Source organism: Boleophthalmus pectinirostris, unplaced genomic scaffold, assembly GCF_026225935.1.
Source record: "Boleophthalmus pectinirostris isolate CB_2022bp ecotype Guang Dong unplaced genomic scaffold, ASM2622593v1 HiC_scaffold_9, whole genome shotgun sequence".
NCBI classification, from domain to species: Eukaryota; Metazoa; Chordata; class Actinopteri; order Gobiiformes; family Gobiidae; genus Boleophthalmus; species Boleophthalmus pectinirostris.
In genome coordinates this window covers 13,278,902-13,297,756 of record NW_026571541.1, presented here as the reverse complement: position 1 = coordinate 13,297,756, position 18,855 = coordinate 13,278,902, and the positions used below count along the sequence as shown (strand labels likewise).

General features: G+C 39.0%; 1 protein-coding gene across 1 annotated transcript in view; it reads right to left on the bottom strand.

The window, feature by feature from the left end:
- lsamp (limbic system associated membrane protein) overlaps positions 1 to 18,855 on the bottom strand; it is a 356,532-nt gene that overhangs the window by 64,922 nt on the left and 272,755 nt on the right. The window contains exon 4 of the mRNA XM_020926876.2: positions 1,249 to 1,374. Within this exon, the coding sequence (XP_020782535.1) occupies positions 1,249 to 1,374 (126 nt within the window). The remainder of the gene's footprint in view (positions 1 to 1,248; positions 1,375 to 18,855) is intronic.

The following is an 18,855-nucleotide window of genomic DNA, read 5'->3' as shown; positions in this document are numbered from 1 at the left end:
ATACAGCCTCTATTCCAGTAACTACAATGAAAGCTTTTCGCACATTCAGTCTCACTTCAAAAACCCAAATTCTCACAAAGATACAATGTAAAAACGCACAGAGGCACCAGGCACAGAGCAGCCAGGAAAAGTGCTTTATAGCTTCTTTCTGACTTCCTTTTCGCACCATTTTGTTGGAACAAAAGCCTTGTGAAGACACTAAAAGCTTTACCTTAAACTACCATCTGAACCTTGGGGCGGGTTTTCGTTTCTGTAAAAAGAATATGAAAAGAGCCCTTTCTTTTGTATTGCATTTTAGTACAATAAGTCGTTTCCGCCATATGGCTTTGAGGAGTTTCTTTACCACAAACAGATGAAAACATGGACTTGTGCTGAGGCTTCCAGGTGGAGGCAGCAGATGTATTTGATGAAACATGTTGGCAGAGCAGACAAACTTGCTCAGTAATTGATAAAGACACACAAATAGAACAACTTTCAATCAGAGCGAAGCTGTTATCAAGACTCAGCGCTGTCAACTTAAGCATCGCCATCCATCACACTACAAGCTTATCGGCAGCAGGACATTTTTCTTCTCTTTGAAATTGGATTAAATCCCCTAGAAACCACACAGTGAACGTGACAGAGAGGGCTCATCGCTGCAGACTCCTATTACATACATCTACTCTGATAACATCCAACACAGAGGAACAGCTGAACACGAGTACATGCAAGAGCAGATAATGCTGTGTGCAAAGACATACAGTTGAATCAATCAGTGTAATCAAATTAGACATGCTACATAATACTCCACTTATTGCAGTAACAGTAGTCAATGTGTCAATGTAGAAGAAGTACCAGCAAATCATGGGGCATACTGTTAAATACTTGGCTGTTACATTATTCTTCCACTTTGGACTTATCTTTTCTATGTCACTTCAAATTCATCAGTAATATGGAATCATTACACATCCACAGCAATGTAATATTAAGTCTATACATGTCTTTGTTTTGTATTCATTGAACATTTAAACAATGCATTGTCATATAAATCATATTAAAGAGCATCTGAAAAAAACACCTCTTCAATTGGTTAATAGGTTTAGCAGAGAATGATTGGTGTAATTTGCACTTTCTCTAACTTGTCTCTCTAACCAATGTCACCTTTGAGTCTCAGTCTAAAAGTAAAATAATAACTTCACATGACAGACAGCGTGAGGTGCCCTACGACCTGGCTCAGACGGTGCTGAGTTCTGATTGGTCGAGACTCACCTGAGGGGTTGAGCAGTCTCCAGGTGATGATGGGGTCTGGTCTGCCGCTGGCCAAACAGCTGAGCGTGACGTTACTGCCCTCGTTCACGATCACGTCCTCGGACACTTTGTAGATACTGGCCGGAACTGTGGACACAACACAGGGCACTGGGATTAGAGGAATATTTGACATTTTCCAACAAACAAATATAAAATTACAGATACACTTCTAAAAAAAACAAAGCGATTACAATTTCACAGAAAATACAAAGGATTGTGGTTAATGTGGAAATGTCAACAACTTTTGTTTTGTTTTTAGAGCAACTGTCATTCCTCATTCAATATCAACTTATCAAAAAGGTTAACATTTTAATGTTCAATTTGTGTGCTTTGCAGCTAACACTAGATTAGATAGTGGTGACAATATGTTTTTTTGTAATCAAAATAAATGCAAAATATTTGTGCATTCATACTGAGACATAGAAGTTACAATTTAAATACACCAACCCTTAAAGGTTGTATGGAGGATTTTTTTTTTGTTTTTTTTGTTTCAAGTTGTCAATGATAGCATTATAGAGGTGCAGTAGCCTTGTAATTATGATGACCAAAAAAAAGAGAATAAAAATTCATCAACTCTGGACGTGGTGGGGCTAAACATTTGCCAATAGATAACGACATTGCCTCGTTATCTGTTAGCTGACAGGCTATCAATCAAACTCCCTACGTTTCTAGCGTAACTGACCTGCCTGCGCGCCGCCGGTACGTGGTTTACGTACGCCTGTCACGCAGTCCACAGACGCAAGATGCACAGACGCTGTTTACTCCACCAACGCAACAGTTCTTAGCGGCTTTTTTTGACCTATATCTTCCTCGCAGTTAGCACAAAGTTTGTTGCAATGGCAGACAAGAATCCAGGAGCAGTTAGCCGCAAAAGAAAGTCCGTTTTTGAGGTCGCTGAAAGAAGAAGACAAGGGGAAAAGCAGCGAAGCCAAACTAAGGTGATTCTTGTAGATTCATTCCAGCGATGGCGCGACTGAAGCAGACGCAGGGTCTAAAGACTGACGCATTGGTCGCCAAATTACTCCTGGACAGGTAACTTCTGCTTATTATGAAAACGTACTTTATTTCCAAGAGCTAGTCAAACGTTTTTCAGGACACGAAAGCGATATCCTATGTCTGAAAACGTAATTTTCAAGGCAAAGAAAGAGTCCGCTTGCTGCTGCGTGTTGTAGCTAGTTCATTCGCACTGAATCTCCGCGCAACCTTCTCTGCTCCCCTTTCCTGCTCCTGTCCCCGCTGCCCGTTCCGCTCTTCCCCCTTCTTCTCACTTCTCCGGGCACGGAATCTCCGCGCACCGCTCCCCTCTCCTCTCTCCTCTCTCCTCTCTCCCTGCTCCGCTCTTCTCCCTGCTCCTCACTTCTCGTCCGCGAACGAAATGTCCGCACACCCGCTCCCCCCGCTCCTCACTTCTCCGCCTTGCCTAACCAACACTGTAGTTAGTTGTTTACAAGTCATGTGCAGCTCACCGGCTGTAAACAAACCTGTTTCTGGCGTAGTGAGGAGGCGGGAGAAGGCGTTTCTACGTAGGGAGCTGTAGGGGAGGGGGGTGGTTTCACGCATGCGCAACATTTGAAAAAGGACAAACAGTCGCTGGATTTCTCGTTCCTTGGAAAATCCTCTATACAACCCTTAATGGCAATATGTAACTTTTCTGGTGAAAGTCCACCACCTGCATGTATCCAGAGAGATATCATTACATGAGAGTGGCATATAAACGTATTTATCTGATGTGTTGTGTGGATTTTTATTGGCAGAATAACAGCACCTGATATGTGTCTGATGTGTTACATGTGTGCATTTGTGTTCTATCTGCCGAAGTGCTCGTCTCCTGGCCACTGATCCATATATCCCTTCCTCGCTCCTTTCAGGGAGGACATCTGAATCTCTCGCAAGCATTCGTAGCCACTTCCATTGACCATTCAGACCACCGCGTGCATGTATCTATGTGCATAAACAGGTCCAGTCCTCACGCACAAACTCTTGAAACAGCGAGAAAACAATATCTGACCATATCTGCAAAGATGCACTGCCTAAATATTATGATGTGTAAGCACTATAATGCAATTTAGCCTGTCATTCATTTTTTATTATTATATATTTAATTAAGAGATGAGTCGTTGCTGTCACTTTTAGTTTTGTGTTTGTTTGTAAAACCTTTTTAAGATTTTGATGACCACGTGGTGCTGCGTGGAGAGTCTCCCCCTCCCACATTATGCTGGAGCATGGTCTGGGGTTTGTTGCTTTGTTTTTCCCCTCCCCCTCCTCTCCTCATGTTATGCACTATTGTTTTTCTTAAAGGTGCACCTGAGATAAGGCTGCGATACCTGAATTCCCCCTTCGTGGGGATCAGTATTTATCTATCTAGCTATCTCTCTGTGTCCCGTGTGTTTCAGTCAAACCCACTGATTATGGGCTCATGTTTAGGTAAATGTCATTCACGAGTCCTTTTATGTAGAAGTGGAGGTGTGGAGAGGATGTGATGGGTGTTCACGTGCAGAGTCTAGCTGCAGGTGGGATCTATGCACAGATTGTGTGGAGAGTTTCAGAGTTTGTGTGGCGCACGCCTCTGGTGGCCAGTAGGAGCTTAGGAAAAAGTCCCACGCATCTTTATAAAAGAGCCCCTAGATCTTTGGAGAGTCAAGCATGTTCACAGTATATGTTTTTCAAGGTATTTTTGAGCAGTAATTGGATAAAAGCAACATATATAAATGTACTGCCTTACATTATGGGCAAAGCAAAACATCTCCAAGGAGACAAACAGGTGAAGAATCAGGAGAAAAAAGTACACAGTGCACCTTTAAAAGACCTTATTTCACTTTCACAATAAATCGTACGCAACACTTGCAATCTTCTCTTGTTTTTCAGTCTATTATTTATTGCCACGGCTTGGTTTGTGCACAGATCAAAGAAAAGTACTTTTCTCCAAGTGTTAAGTAAATGGATGTGCGAACCAAGATTTAAACTCTTAGCAGTGAATTTCAAACAGATCTGGCGACCCATTTTGCCACACTATTACATCTTTTAGAGGCACTTAGTCTAAAAACTTTCACGAGCAGGGTTCCAAATAAGCAATTTAATCTCCTGCCCTGGTAGCAAGCTTATGAAAAAGGATCGCCCCCCATGTCACTTGAGAAGTAGTCTCTGATAAATGACAACTATATCTTTTTTTTTTCTTTTTAATGTTCAAAGGTACACGCAGCACCATTTCATCTCTACATTTTAATGACTGCTCTGCCCGGCTGTCTCCATGTCAACAAACACATAAACAAACTACACCTGGAAAAAGTGAAGGAGAAATAGCCACATGAATTAAGATGCTAGCGCTAAAGCAAGTCAGCAGCTCTCAGGCAATCTGTCACAAAGCATACAGAGGCATACATCACTGTTGCCATTAGCCATAAGTAAATGGTGCTGGATAATGTATTCAGATGGAGAAGGCAGAAAATACACGAGTGATGTATGGCAGGGGAATATGATGAATACTGTGAAAACATAATGTAAGCAAACAAGAGTGACTGTGTAGTTAGAAGGAGAATTTAAAATGATATTGGTCAAAATAGCATCGTAACTTGGGAGAAGAGCTAGTATATCAAGCCCACTGAGTTTAGACTTGGACATAGGCTGTGTCCAAATGTCCACCCTAACCCCAGACTTCTCATTTACTACATAGGCCGCCATAGGAATGTAACAATATCCAAATCTCTCAGTACAATATTGTCACAATATACATCTCATGGTACGATATTTATTGCAATATTTTGTGGAGGCTAACTAAACTGTGAATATGCTTCTTTTTCCTCTTAAAATGCCTTGAAAAGACTTAATCCAAAGAATTATGATTTCAAGGTGCTTAGAAGATAGCTGCACTGAAATGGAGCAAAGGATCATGGTCTATGTAGTTCCATTTGTGTTTTTTTTTAGCTATTGCTGCACCATAACTATTAATTTAAGCAAAGAGACTTATGACTTGATATATTGTGATGGTCCACGATATTATTGTGAGACTACTGACAATACAATTGCAATATTTTGGTTGTTGTTACACCTCTACTATATAATGCACACACCTCACTATTTTTGGGTCACATGACTCTGGTATCAGGATGGAAAAAAAAGAATCAAGCTGGCACCCAAGTATATATGGACTAATAACAATCATATACATTTTGTCACTCTGAATCATACGCAAACTGGATGCTTTATTTGATTTTTGTCTGTGATGCGGAAACGATCAATCTTTTAACAGCTCAAACTGAGGTAAGTTGTAAATTAAAATTAAACTAACTGCACCTTTTTGAGCCACCTAATTTCTCCAATGTAGCAGTGAACGCTACATTGGAGAAACAAAACAGTTACTTCACAAGAGGATGTACCAACACAGACGAGAGAGCAGCAGTGGACCTCAGTCTGCCGTACATCTCCACTTAAAAGACACGGGCCACTAATTTGAGGACAGTGAGGTACAGATCCTAGCCAGAGAAAAGAATTGATTTGAGAGGGGAGTTAAAGAAGCTATTTGTGTTAAGAAAGAGAATCCTTCTCTAAACAGAAACAGAGGCCTCAGACATCATTTGTCTCCTATTTACAACTCCATCCTCAAACTTCAATCAAAATAAACAAGAGAACAATAGGTGTAGCCAGATCAGGTCCAGAGGTGTGAAAGTTCCATTATGGCCCTGAATGATTATACTAATAAGACCCCACACTCACTGTCTAGCAATAGGCCTAGCTAATTAACAGAAACTGTAAACAAGTAGGTGCGTTAGTTTAAGAGTAGTTATTTAGCCCCTCGTTGTAGGCAGATATAAGGAAGTGTCCACCAACATTCTGACCAAAACTGAAGAAGCAGCTTGGATGAGCTGCAAAAAATATTCGACTTTTGTCCAGTCAACAAATTGAATTTCTCCTTTGCCATGGATTCTACCTGGACGATTAAGGGATTTTTCACACACCTAATTTGTGTGAAATGATTCAACCATTTCCAAGGTTCAAAAGAACACGGTGGCAGAGTGGTTAGCTCCAGCTCTCTTCAGACAATAATACAAATAAAATTAAGATTAACTTAAACAAATCATAAAAATATAACGTAATAGTGTACTGTACTTTTTGTTGAACTGTTGTTGTTGACCCAGCAGGAGCAGGTCTTGTTCCAACATAACTCAATCATTTCAAGCTGAGAAGTAATTTAGTGAATTAAAACAGAATCAAGAGAGTGTAGTGAAGTGTATTGTAATCCTGCCAGGCCTTGTGCTACACTGTTTTGTTTGTAGTTGGGCACAAACATTGATTTTAGAGGTAATATCAAATAATAAAGTCAATTTCAATCCAATCATCTTTCTGAGTGCTCTATATAATTTTTGAAAGCATGCTTTGTTTTCCAGTAGCACAAGCCAGTGGTCGTCTTGTTCTACACTCATACCTCTGTTCTGGTTTATTGCTTTTCATTTGGGACTTTTTAATGAATAACCTTGCATAGGGAAAAAAGAGAGAGTATACAGACTTTCCAAATTAGTTCAAGAAAATCTACAAAAACATATGCTTTACATTTGCATAAATAAATGAAGGAAAATGCATCTTGAATATTTATAATAGGAGTGATGCAAGAAAGGAAACATTAACACCACTAATTGTGTTCTTTTACTTGAAATGTGTTTTTTCAGTTAAATCTTTCCTACATTAAAATGCAGCCTTGTAAGCGCGTTAAAGAGGAAAATGCACTTAACACATTAGAGTCCAAGGATATAGACAAAGTGCTTTACAAGTAAACAGTGTTCTGCTCATAAACGCTGGGACTTTGAATAAGGCTGTGAACAGTCATTACTAACGGGTGACTTTGTTGGAGAAGTAATTAACTCCAGGTTGAATACAAATCAAAGTTAAACAGGAACAGGTCTTTTGGTTCTTACTGTACTTTTACTTCTGCTACATATCAAAATATATAAATACAAATACTATACAATTTGCTAGGTTTCAGATGACATCGCAACATTCTATAAGCCAATGATATTTAATACACATGAGGGGCAGCTAAAAATAGTATTGTCATGGGTCTTGACAGCAATAGAAATTATCACGTTCAACATTTGTAAATTTACCTTTTGGATAATTAATGACAAATTACTATATAATGGATAGTGAAAACTGTATCTTATCTGCTATCTGGGAGTGTGACTAGCCTGATTCCTCAGACGGTTTCACGTCATAGCAACCGTCTGACCTTGCAGCATTAGAATTTGTTCGCTCGATGGTAGGCAGGCACTTTTTTTCATTTAACCAAACGCTGCTATTTGTGTGATGTATGTAATGTGCCTCTAAAGGGGTTAACTGGTATATTAAGCTTTTCCCAAATCAAGAAGGAAGAAGGGCAATAACGTCTTTCCCCTTGATATAATTCACCAAACATTCTCTTTGTTCCAACTTTAAATCCTCGATCTTGGCAATCATTGCCAAAACAGAATATATGGCTCTTCGTTGATTGCCTGGTACACAAACACTCGCACTTCCGGGGTTCTTGCAAACCGTCTAGTGTATTGTGATTCCTGACCTAGTCGCTGGAGAGAAATGAAATTGAGCAGAGGCACTAGGTGGTGCCAGCCTGGATAGAGTGACTACATCATAGTCTAGAATCTGAAAAGAACAAAATGTCCCTCACATTTTCTGCATTGACAAAAGTTAATCAAAGACGGTCTCCTATTGATACTTTGCAGTAACATCATTCTGGCGATGTTCACTGCAAAAAAACAAAATCTAGTCAAGTTAAGATTAATTAAATTAAGAAAGTTTTATCATGATTTAAGTAAATTTCACTTAAGGTAAAATTATCTGCCAGTGGAATAAGAGTTTTTGTACTTAAAATATGAAAATACATCTCGCTACACTTGAAAAGAAAAACTACAACTTTTGGCACTTAAATTAAGAAACAAAATCGAATGTTGCTTCAATTAAGAAAACCACACTTATTCCACTGGTAGATAATTGTACTTGTACAAGTCAAATTTACTCAAAAAAAGTAAAATGTTCTTAATTTAAGTCATTAAGTCATTCAAACTTAACTAGATATTGTTTTTTTTCAGTGTACATGTATTTGTATTGGTGAAATATTCAACAGTTACAATGGAGACTGCCAAAAACGTTTTAATATAGGCTGAAAACTCAAGGAAAAAATGCAAAATGGATCTAAACAACATATTTGCAGGAGATGGTGATCAATGCAAGTGTTCATGGTCCAAAAAGGTGAGAGTGATTAACTGAACTAATATTATGTGTAAAAAAATCGTCTCACCTGTTTTAGTTTCAAATAAGTTAATATTTTCTGGTCAGATTGTGTTAAAATAAAGCTCAGATTAAGTCTAACTCGAGTAACAAAGCAAAACAGAGCAGTGCTTTTAGTTAGCATCACTCCCCCAGTGAATGTTGACGACATCAGTATCACTCGCTTCTACACCAGTGAGTTGCAATGTAGGTGGGGATTAACAAAACATGATCTAATACTTTTGAATTAATGACAACTTCTAACCTCGAGGCTGATGAATAATGGATCGGGACTATTTGGCAGGCAGGGTATTTTGTTAGCAGGCAAACCAGAAGTTACCTGCCAATGTCCAGATGTCCTGATTTAACTTATTCATGAACAGGTGCCAAGCCCACATAGCTCCTGCCTGCACCTGCCCGGCATCGCCATTGGTTTCACAATTAAAACCACAGCACAAAGTCACTCCATACATACGCACACGCATTTTATATCAATTCCAGTTGTTTTACACAGAAACACAGGGCCGGGAAGTAAAGCATTAAAGATTATAGGCTACCTGTTCAAAGTGTCAACAGCAGCACATTCAGTTAAAGAGCCGGTGTTCCTCTTACTGCTCTGTCAGCTCCATACAACTGTGAGTCCATAAACTTAGCACATAAAAGAAGCGTCTCTCATTTCAGTATCTCTGTGTCTGCATTATAAAGTGTTCTGACTGCAATGATACTTGGCTTTACAACAGATAATGCTGCTAACGCTGCCCCACACAGCCGTAGATAAGTAGTAGTAAATGCTTTTGTAAATTATGGATATAGAGAAACGGCTCGGGTCAAGGTGAGACGTAAACAAATATTTTATCTTAGTGTTATAAAATGTTTTCATCTTGGTGCAAGCGTAGTACCCTCACCGCACGGCGCGAAGGTCGTAGGATCTTTATTTAGATTTTCTTTTCTTACATACGAATCACCAGTACTAGCATTCCCCTCTGCTGTCCCTGCCTTATCTGCTCCAAAACTGCCCAAATATCACACACACAACACAACACAAACTTGTCACTATAAATAGAAATTTCTGATCTTATATGTAACTAGATGTATTTTCCTAGCCAGGCTGGCGCCACCTTGTGCCTCCGCTCAATTTCATTTCTCTCCAGCAAATAGGTCAGGAATCAGAATACACTAGATGGTTCACAAAAACCCCAAAAGTGTGAGTTCGGGCACCAGCTAATCAGCGAAAAGCCATACATTCTGTGTTGACAACGATTGCCAAGATCGAGGATTTAAAACTGGAACAAAGAGAATGTTTGGTGAATTTTATCAAGGCGTTATTGCCCTTCTTCCTACTTGATTTGGGAAAAGCTTAATATACAAGTTAATCCCGTTAGTCGTGCATTACATACGTCACGACCAAATAGCAGCGATTGGTTAAATGAAAAAAAGTACCTGTCAACTGTCGAGCGAACAAATTCTAACACTGTGAGGTCAGACGGTTTCTGCAAAGTGAAACTGGCTGATCAATCAGGCTAGTATTTTTTCATTTCAAGTATGAAAAAACTTACTTTTGTAGATCATTTCACATGTCATGTGAAATGTACTCAAATCCATATAACATATTCTTAATTCACGTACTTTTAACTTTAGTTAAATTGACAGTAAATAAATTTTAAAAAAGTTTTGTAGTGCAAACAAAGTTATGTCAAGTTATGTTTTATTACCATTTGTCACCAACACGTTGTACTGGTCACTATGTTTGTCTGTCTTGCATTAAATAAAAATACATAAATCAATTAATTAAAAAAAAAAAGTTAGTGGAATCAATTTCTACACAGCGTAGGTTCTTTTGGTGTGCAGTTTGCATGTTCTCCTGGGTTTCCTCCACGTACTCCTTTTTCCCATTCAACTCAAAACACCCTCAACAGGCAAAAATCATCCAGCTAAAGTCTGGACCAAGCCTCCCTCTTGATCTCGAGATGGGTCTGACCCTGAGAAGTTGACCCAGTGGCATTGAAGGATGGATCTCATTTCACAACAGGGGCAACAACTTTAAATGATCACAAAAATGTATTTCACTAAAGTCAACAGTTCTGATCCTACTTCTACTACTATGACTACCACTATGGTGTACTGAGTAACTTTTCTGCTGGAGGATCCGTCAATTGTTTTTCTCCATGGAGATGTTATTGCTTTGTCTGGAATCTCTCACAACAGTATGGTATAAAATCTTTTATCTTCATGGAGACCAAACCAGACCAAGTTACAGGTCAGGTCTGTGGAGAGGCAACCCGGCTCATAGTATGAATCCCTGTTTTTCAAGGTGTTTTTGAGCTGTAAGGCCACCTGTAATGTAATAAACTATACTAATATACTACTGCTAATATAATGGAACATTCCAGGTAGAGTACATAGGTATATCCATAAAAACAACAGGGTGATGGATCCCCCCCAAAAAAGTTACATAATACACCTTTATAGCTTTGAATTTGAACATTGAAAATTATACTCACTGCATTCTCAAGAAAAAATACGTTTAAAGTCAAAGTCAATTTAACCAATTATTACATTTTTCCTTAGTGCAGCACCTGACAAACTGCTCTAGGCCCATGTCAGCATTCATATTTCACAAACACATTCACGACTTCCCCTTCTCTCTAATCCCATCTGACAGGACGGTCCCAATCTCACCAAACAGCATTTTAAATGGAGTCATACAGAGTTATTGCAGCAGCCAAATGACCGCGTGGAAATGAAGATCTATTTCCTAGATATGTGCTGATGGAACGGCAGAGCAAGGCGAGCCTGCTACACACAACTCAATCGAGGTGACAAAGAATCCAATTGTATTTTTATTTATTTTTTTCTCTCACTCGTTCAAAAACAACACATAGAATAGAGCTAGAGTGGAGTAGCTGATTGGTTAAAAGCAGTGGTGGAAGGTAACAAAGTACAAATAGTAAAATTTTTAGGTATCTGTACATTACTTTAGTACATTTTACAGGTAATACTTTATACTTTATTGTTTTACGTCACTAAATTTGAAAGCAGGTATCTTTACTTTTTACTCCACGTTCTCTACACTACATTTCTGAACTGGACTGAAGTACTTTTCAAATTATTTTAACATGTTTGTGCCAACATCCTGACTCATTTTTTTCAATTCAAGCTTCAGCTTTTTTAAACATGTACTTAAATACTTACTTAGATTTTTTTATGTGATACTTTTACTTGAGCAACATTTTTACCCAGTCACCTCTATAAATGGAACAGAAGAACTGGAGAATGGGCAGAACCATAAAATTTTGTCTTAGCGATTTTGCGTTTAGTCAAATGAAGCTCATGAGTTTAGTGGTTACAGGAGCAAATTTGGAGCCAGGTCCATATTAGGAATAGGAATTTATTGCCATACAAAATAGCAAAATAAAAAATCTGGGATCATGGACAGCGAGTTAATATGAACATTTTAGACCAAAATGAAAAGGCTCACAGCAGCAGTTACAAAGAGAGAGATGACAAATTTCCAATGTAAAGTCAATTGAAAACAGAGTCGATGGAGCCAGAAGTGCCCCCATGAACACTTCCTATGTTCATTATTTACACAGTCTATGGGCAGATCTAAGAATATTGTTATTGAGAGAGGGTGAGTGACATTTAGCTTATATGGTGGAAATGTGCTGTCAGCAGTGAAGGGCTGAGGTGCCAGATAGAGAGAAGCGAATTGAAATCTTAGTCATAGGTCAACCTTCAAGAACAATGTAGGAAAGGCCAGGTCTTTTGAAAAGCACTTTAGCGCCACAGTAGAGTGGAGAATAGAAGATGTCCATGGAGATATGTACAGATACACACTGTTCAAGCTGCAGCCAAGGGATTTTAATAAGGCAAGATGCTGAAAGAGGAACAGCCCATTCACACACACAGGAAATAAACGACCTTAAGATTCATTGTTGGGTTCGAACACATTAGCTGAGAACCACATGCTCTATACTATCCTATTTTTATACAAAAGAAAAGGGCTGAAACTCAATACCAACTTTGATACTTGTGAGTTTTAAGCCAGTTGTGTTTCGTGTCATTCACGCATATTTGAGTAATCCTGCATAGTTGTCTTTCTACTAGGGGTGTAATGGTACATGTATTCACGACAAACCTTTGTAATACAGGACGTTTTGTTGTGAATTCCCGCAATTTGTTTGTGTTTACATTCCGCCACTACATGTGCAGCTACATGGAAGGCTTGACTCTTTAATATTCACGAGGGAACTCATCCGTGACTGGGGTGGAAGTGTTTCCCGCACTGCTTTATAGTTAGGGCGGCCACCTTGACAAAAATTGCCCCCTGCCTTGACTACGTCCCACCAAACCCTGTGACTCGAAGACTATGAAGACTGAATAACACCTCATGCTGGAACTGTTAGTGCTGCACTTTACTTTTTGAAAAGTTTTGTTTACTGTTTACAAGGAATTTATTTATTTGCTTTTTAATATTTCATATATTTGTTGCTTATTTGAAAATATTTTATTTAACTTATTAGTATTAACAAGCAGCACATTGCATTTATTTTATTTTCCCATTTGTATAATGTTAAAACAAATTGTTGGTTTAATAAAAACACAAATAAACAACAAACAAATAGTTTTGTATTTTGTTCCCATACTGTACCGAAAATGAACTGAACCATGATCTCAAAACTGACGTACATACCGAACTGTGATTTTTGTGTACCGTTACACCCCTACTGTCTACATCTCCAAATCTCAAAATGCTCTGTTCTACTTTGTAATGTCATGAAGAGGTAAGTTTCGAGTTAACAGCTAACTTCTGCTTTTTGGTGTTTAGTAGAGAATAAACACAATGGAGCACTCCCTGTATCACAGGGGTGGGCAAACTACGGCCCAGGGGCCGTATGCGGCCCTTTAAACCTTTCAATCCGACCTGCCGAACTGGAATAAATTACAATAATAAACCTTGTTGATGTTTTATTTTTCCTGCATTTCTGGCGTTTCCCAGTAGATGGCGCACTATATATACATTGAGGTGCGGCGTATTATGTTGGTCGCAATGCTTTATGGGAAAGTGTTCTTACAGGAGTTATTCGAACCATGAGTGAAGTAGTGGTGTTCAAGATATAACCCTGCACTGCTTCAATTCAAGGTTGGTAAAAATCAAACATGAAAAACCCATAGACACTTGTTGTGATTATCAATGCAAAGAAAGTGATAGAGTCCTGTTTCACTGCACTTGTAGGTGTGAACAAATATAACTATAGAGTGTGAGCTCTCTGCAAGAGCTCTTGTTCAGTTAGAGTTGAGGATGATACTCATATACCTGTGGTGTGCAGTGGAACAGGTCTATACACCTTTATGTGTTCTGAATCTTTCACGATAAAGTTACAGTGCGTGTGCTATGTCCTACATAAATAAGAATGTAATGAAACCGAGCTCTTAACATGTCGTGTCCTGTCGTCTGTCCGGTGCCCTTCAGTCAAATTTTAGCACCCTATGTCCTGCGAGCCAGGAAGTTTGCCCACCCCTGCTGTATCACCACATGACATCACCAGAGTGTCTCATTTCAAGCTTGAGTATTGATTAGTACCGAGGTAATAAATCATGTTCCATAATAAAATAACAATGTCACATACTTTAACCATGTACACATTTCTTTGCAGTACACTTTGGAAAGCAATTCAATATTTTTTTTTTACTTTCTTTAACAACATCATCAAGTATGAGTTCAACCAAACGATGCCTGGAATGCCATCTTACAGTCTTCTAGTGTCTGCTCAGGGTTACGCATTGTACAATTCAGGCAGTGGAAATAAGCCAGATAATGGGTTTAGCGCTTAAGTGGCTTCATCAAGTCCTTAAGTTTGTCCTCTCAACGCAGCTTTAAAAATCCAGACGTAATGGAGCTTCCTCTGACTCTCTGGAGCATTCAGGTCCAATTTACAAAACAGACAATTGCACATTTTCCCAAAAGAAAACAATTTCTACTAATATCATGGTGGAAATGTAAACAAAGCCTTACTTTAGCTACAATTCGCCGTAAACTCTGAAGTTGAGTTTTTTGTTTTTCACATTTGGCAGGTCTCGCTGAGCAAACACAGCAGGCTTCCATTACTGCTCTTCTAAATGAAACTATTTCCTCAGCTTTAAAAATAAACATCTAAAATAGTAATGTTATAAATACAGTGCCCTTGGTTTCAACTTGTATTTCCGATTTCGAAGAGAAAACAAACAAATTAACAAAACGTGGTCAGGGCTAGATGAACCAAGCAGTTATATTTCACCGTATGGACACAGCACGTAACACAGATTTATAATTTCTCATTATATGTAGTGATTTTTATTATTATTATTTTTTCTAACCAGTGTTACCCCCTTGTGTAACCCTCCTCCACATAGCCCCAAACCAAATAAAGACATCTTCCTAAACATTGAACATGCTCTGTCCGTCTAGCGTAGGACATACTATATCTGATACTGCGTTCTCGTACTCCCAGAAAATCTCAACATCTGAGGCTGATTAGATCTTTCTAAATGAATAAATTACATTAACAAGAATATGATCAATGCTAACAATATGCAAAGTAACTCATAGGCTTGCATTAGCTATGATTATTCTCACTGGTGCTGCACATTAAGCGCATTCATCTAAACCCAAACTGAGAGAAGGGACTGGAGGACAACATGCTCTTGGACACGATGTGATAAGCGCTGTTCAAAACTAGAATAATCGCCTGACACTGGCTTCAATGGGAATGAAATTCCCGTCCTTATCTTTCCATAGAAGAGGCCTTATTAAAGGCAATGCATCAACTTGATATATCCCCTGAAAACCCTCCACGATAGACCAGTGAATGTGAAGAGTCTACAGTTATGTGCTGTACTTGGAAATATTCCTTCAAAGAGACTTTGAACAAAATGTTTCATGACCCAGACAGACTTGTAAAACGGATGAGACAAAGGGTGGTTTTAAAGAATAACTGTGGCTGCCGTTACATGCACACTCAAAATCTGATTCTTATCAGATTTTAGTCAAAGTACAGCAAAGTTATCCGATTTTTGGAGATGTAAAGCAAAAGCTCCGCTAGCATACATTTGTATTGGTATCTGCACTCCTACTGCCTAATTCACCAGTTCTATACCATACTGAAGTTTTGTAATATGGTGCAAAACAAAATACTCTTTTTTTGTTCCAAAATGAAATAGCACTTTAACAAATCCAATGCATTAAACACATATTTTTCTCGTTCTATATTCTTGTATATTTTTCCAGGTGGTTGACAGTGTGATCTGTGTATTCTGACGTGTGGGAGAGTGAGAATAAGTGGCCTTCCCTGTCTCGTCCTTTTAGAGAGCTTCATACTGAGCATGAAATTATTCTTTGAACAGAAGCAGCGAGGCAGGCTGCTGCAGCATTGTACAGCTGCTACATGTCTGAAAACTTAAAGCACAATAAACCTTAACTTTACAATGGGAAAATACATCATAATTCTTATCCAATGCCAGATCTAAATATTTCTCCAAATATACTCTATATAGATTTTATTTTGCTTATTTCTCAACACTTAATCATTCCCTATTGTCTTCCACAGCTGCTGAACCTTAGTTACACTCAGTACACCCACGTATATTTGTCTAATGCGTAAAACATCTGCTTGAGGTTAACAGAAGCTGTACCATCGCCCCCTCAGACCCTCACAAATCATTCATGCACACACCACATTCATAGGTAAGCTGAGTTAAGTGTCTTTCCTAAGGGCACAACAACGGTATTGGTACAAATTAAACTTGAGATGAGGTTTTGACAAGCCACTGTGGCCACAATAATGGGTTTGACCTGGTGCTGACCAATAGAGAATGTGACCTTAAGACTACAGATGGCACAGTAACGCCTATTATTGATATTAAATACAGCCAGTGCTGAAGTGTCCTTCCAAACAGCAGTTACAAGAGGCAGCACGGCTCTAAACAGTGACTGATATTCCAACACATCATCTGTCATCTCTTGTCATTGTATCTGTGCTTTAGTCCCTGCCTCCGCCCCCTCTGGTCTCCGTGTGACACTGCGAGGACTGATCTCTGCTGTGTGATCACGCTTAACTCATTTGAGCCCATTAGACGATAATCAGCAGAAAATACTAGCAGCTCTTTAGCTTTTAGTGCTTGGAAGCTTTACAGCCAATTACTTTTCTACTTTCTATAAAACAAGGTCAGCCTAAAGCCTGCCTGAAAGACTGACAGAGAGAGAGAGGGGAAAGGGGGGAAGAGAGAGGGAGAGAGATGGAGACACAGGCGAGAGAGGAACAGAAAGACGGAGAGAGAACGAGAGACAGGAATAGAGAGACAGACAGGTAGAGAGGAAGAGAGACAGACAAGTAGAGAGGAAGAGAGACAGACAGAGAGACAGAGTGGACATAAGAGAGTGAGAGAGAGGGAGACAGAAATAGAGAGGGACAGACAAGAAAGGAGAGGACATAGAGAGAGATAGAGACAGACATAGTGAAAGTAGGGGGTGGAGGGGCATAGACAGAGAAAAAGAAAGACAGGCATGTTTATTATTCAGAAAAAAAGGCTATAGCCAAAATGAATGTAATACATTGACAGAAATTTGTGGTGTTGAGTTTTGTATAGTTCTTCATAAATTTAAGGTTCTTCATCAAAAACGTGCTTAGGCCTACCTACAGTTGCATTTTGTTTCACTCGCACATTAGGTCATTTCCTTGTCCCGAGCTGCAAACACTTAAATCTGAAAAGCTGCCTATAATTCACTATCAAATTTGGCCTGTGAAACACTGACACAACCTACCCCCAAATCAGTGTGACAAGTAGCCCATTACATGCAAATTAAAAAGCTTTTAGGTACAAGCCTGATCTACAACCAAAAACCCTGAGTTCATCCAAAAAGTCCATTAGTAAATTGGAACTTCATCGTGATATTTTAGCCTGTGGTTTCTAAAACTAATATTTGCTGAAAATGTACTACTTTTGGGAAGTTATTAATGATGATACATTCTACCAAAATCTTGCTGCAAAGTCTAAATCTGAACCTTATGATGACAGCTTTCTTTCTTGTTTTAAATAGGCTGACCAGACGTGCTTTTTCCAGCACTTGTCCTCCTTTTGGGACCTAAAAAAAATGTCCGTGAGGAATTTCTAAATGAGACCAAAATGTCTGGGATTTTGACTCTATCATTCGACTGCTCTGAGCGGGACATTTTTCTTAGTGTTGGCGCCAGTCTGGCTCATCTGATCAAATACAGTTATGAATCTTATTAATATCTTATTATAATTCCATGGTTGCAATCACTGGCGCTTCTCCAACACCATGTGTCTAAACTCCGCCTTCCCTGTCTCACTGCGCGGGAACAGACTGCTATTGATCAGAAAATGCGCCTACATTTATTACGCGTATTATTACAAGAGCATATTATCTGCTGTGGAGAGACTCGATGCAATAACGCAGCTCTTCATGTCTCAAACTCTATGCCACTTTTTATTTGTTAAAAATTGACCTCATATTAGCAGAGATACTTTCATAAATCCCAACTGGAAATGTTTGTAGCATGGTGAACTCAGACATAATCACGGAGCGCGCACGCTGTACAGCAGGTAACCTGTAGCTCGGGAGTGACCAGTATTACTACACCGCCTTCCAAGTAGCTCGCCTAGTGTTTTCTGAATTATATGTATTGCGCTTATTACTAAAATCTTATTAGTTGCCGTTGTAAATGTGTCATTTTGATGCCTAACTCGCACAAATAAATGGATAATGGTTTTATATTTTCTAGGCATCTAACTGTACCCCATGAGAAGCTTGCCATGGATCTTCTACTTTCTCAATTTTTTGTGACCGTTTAAACCCGTAGCTCTCTGGCATTTACGTTTTATAAAGGTAGATCACTAGAGGAAAAGTTGGAGACCCCTGCTTTACAGGTATTGTCTCACCCTCAACACCCAACAGTATCTCATAATAAATACAGGATAAATACAGGATAAAACATGTGTTCAGATGTCCTGATAAAGTCTGTAGTGTTCGTTCTGCTCTGAATCACAGACTGAAGCCTCCTGTCTGTGAGAAGTGACAGGAGCAGGGCTACATCAGAGCAGGGGACAAGAGGCATAGGCCCTGTCAGAAAAATAACCCATGAAAAAAATAAATATAGGCTACTATGGCTTATATTTTTGAGCTATGGCTTAGTAGACCTCTAAAATGCAATGAAATACAGTAAATTGTCTGTGTACTGTGGGAGGACCCCAGAGCCCTGATACACATTTAATAGGAAAAAGTAACATATCCACAATTTTAGCGTCAACTCAATTTCG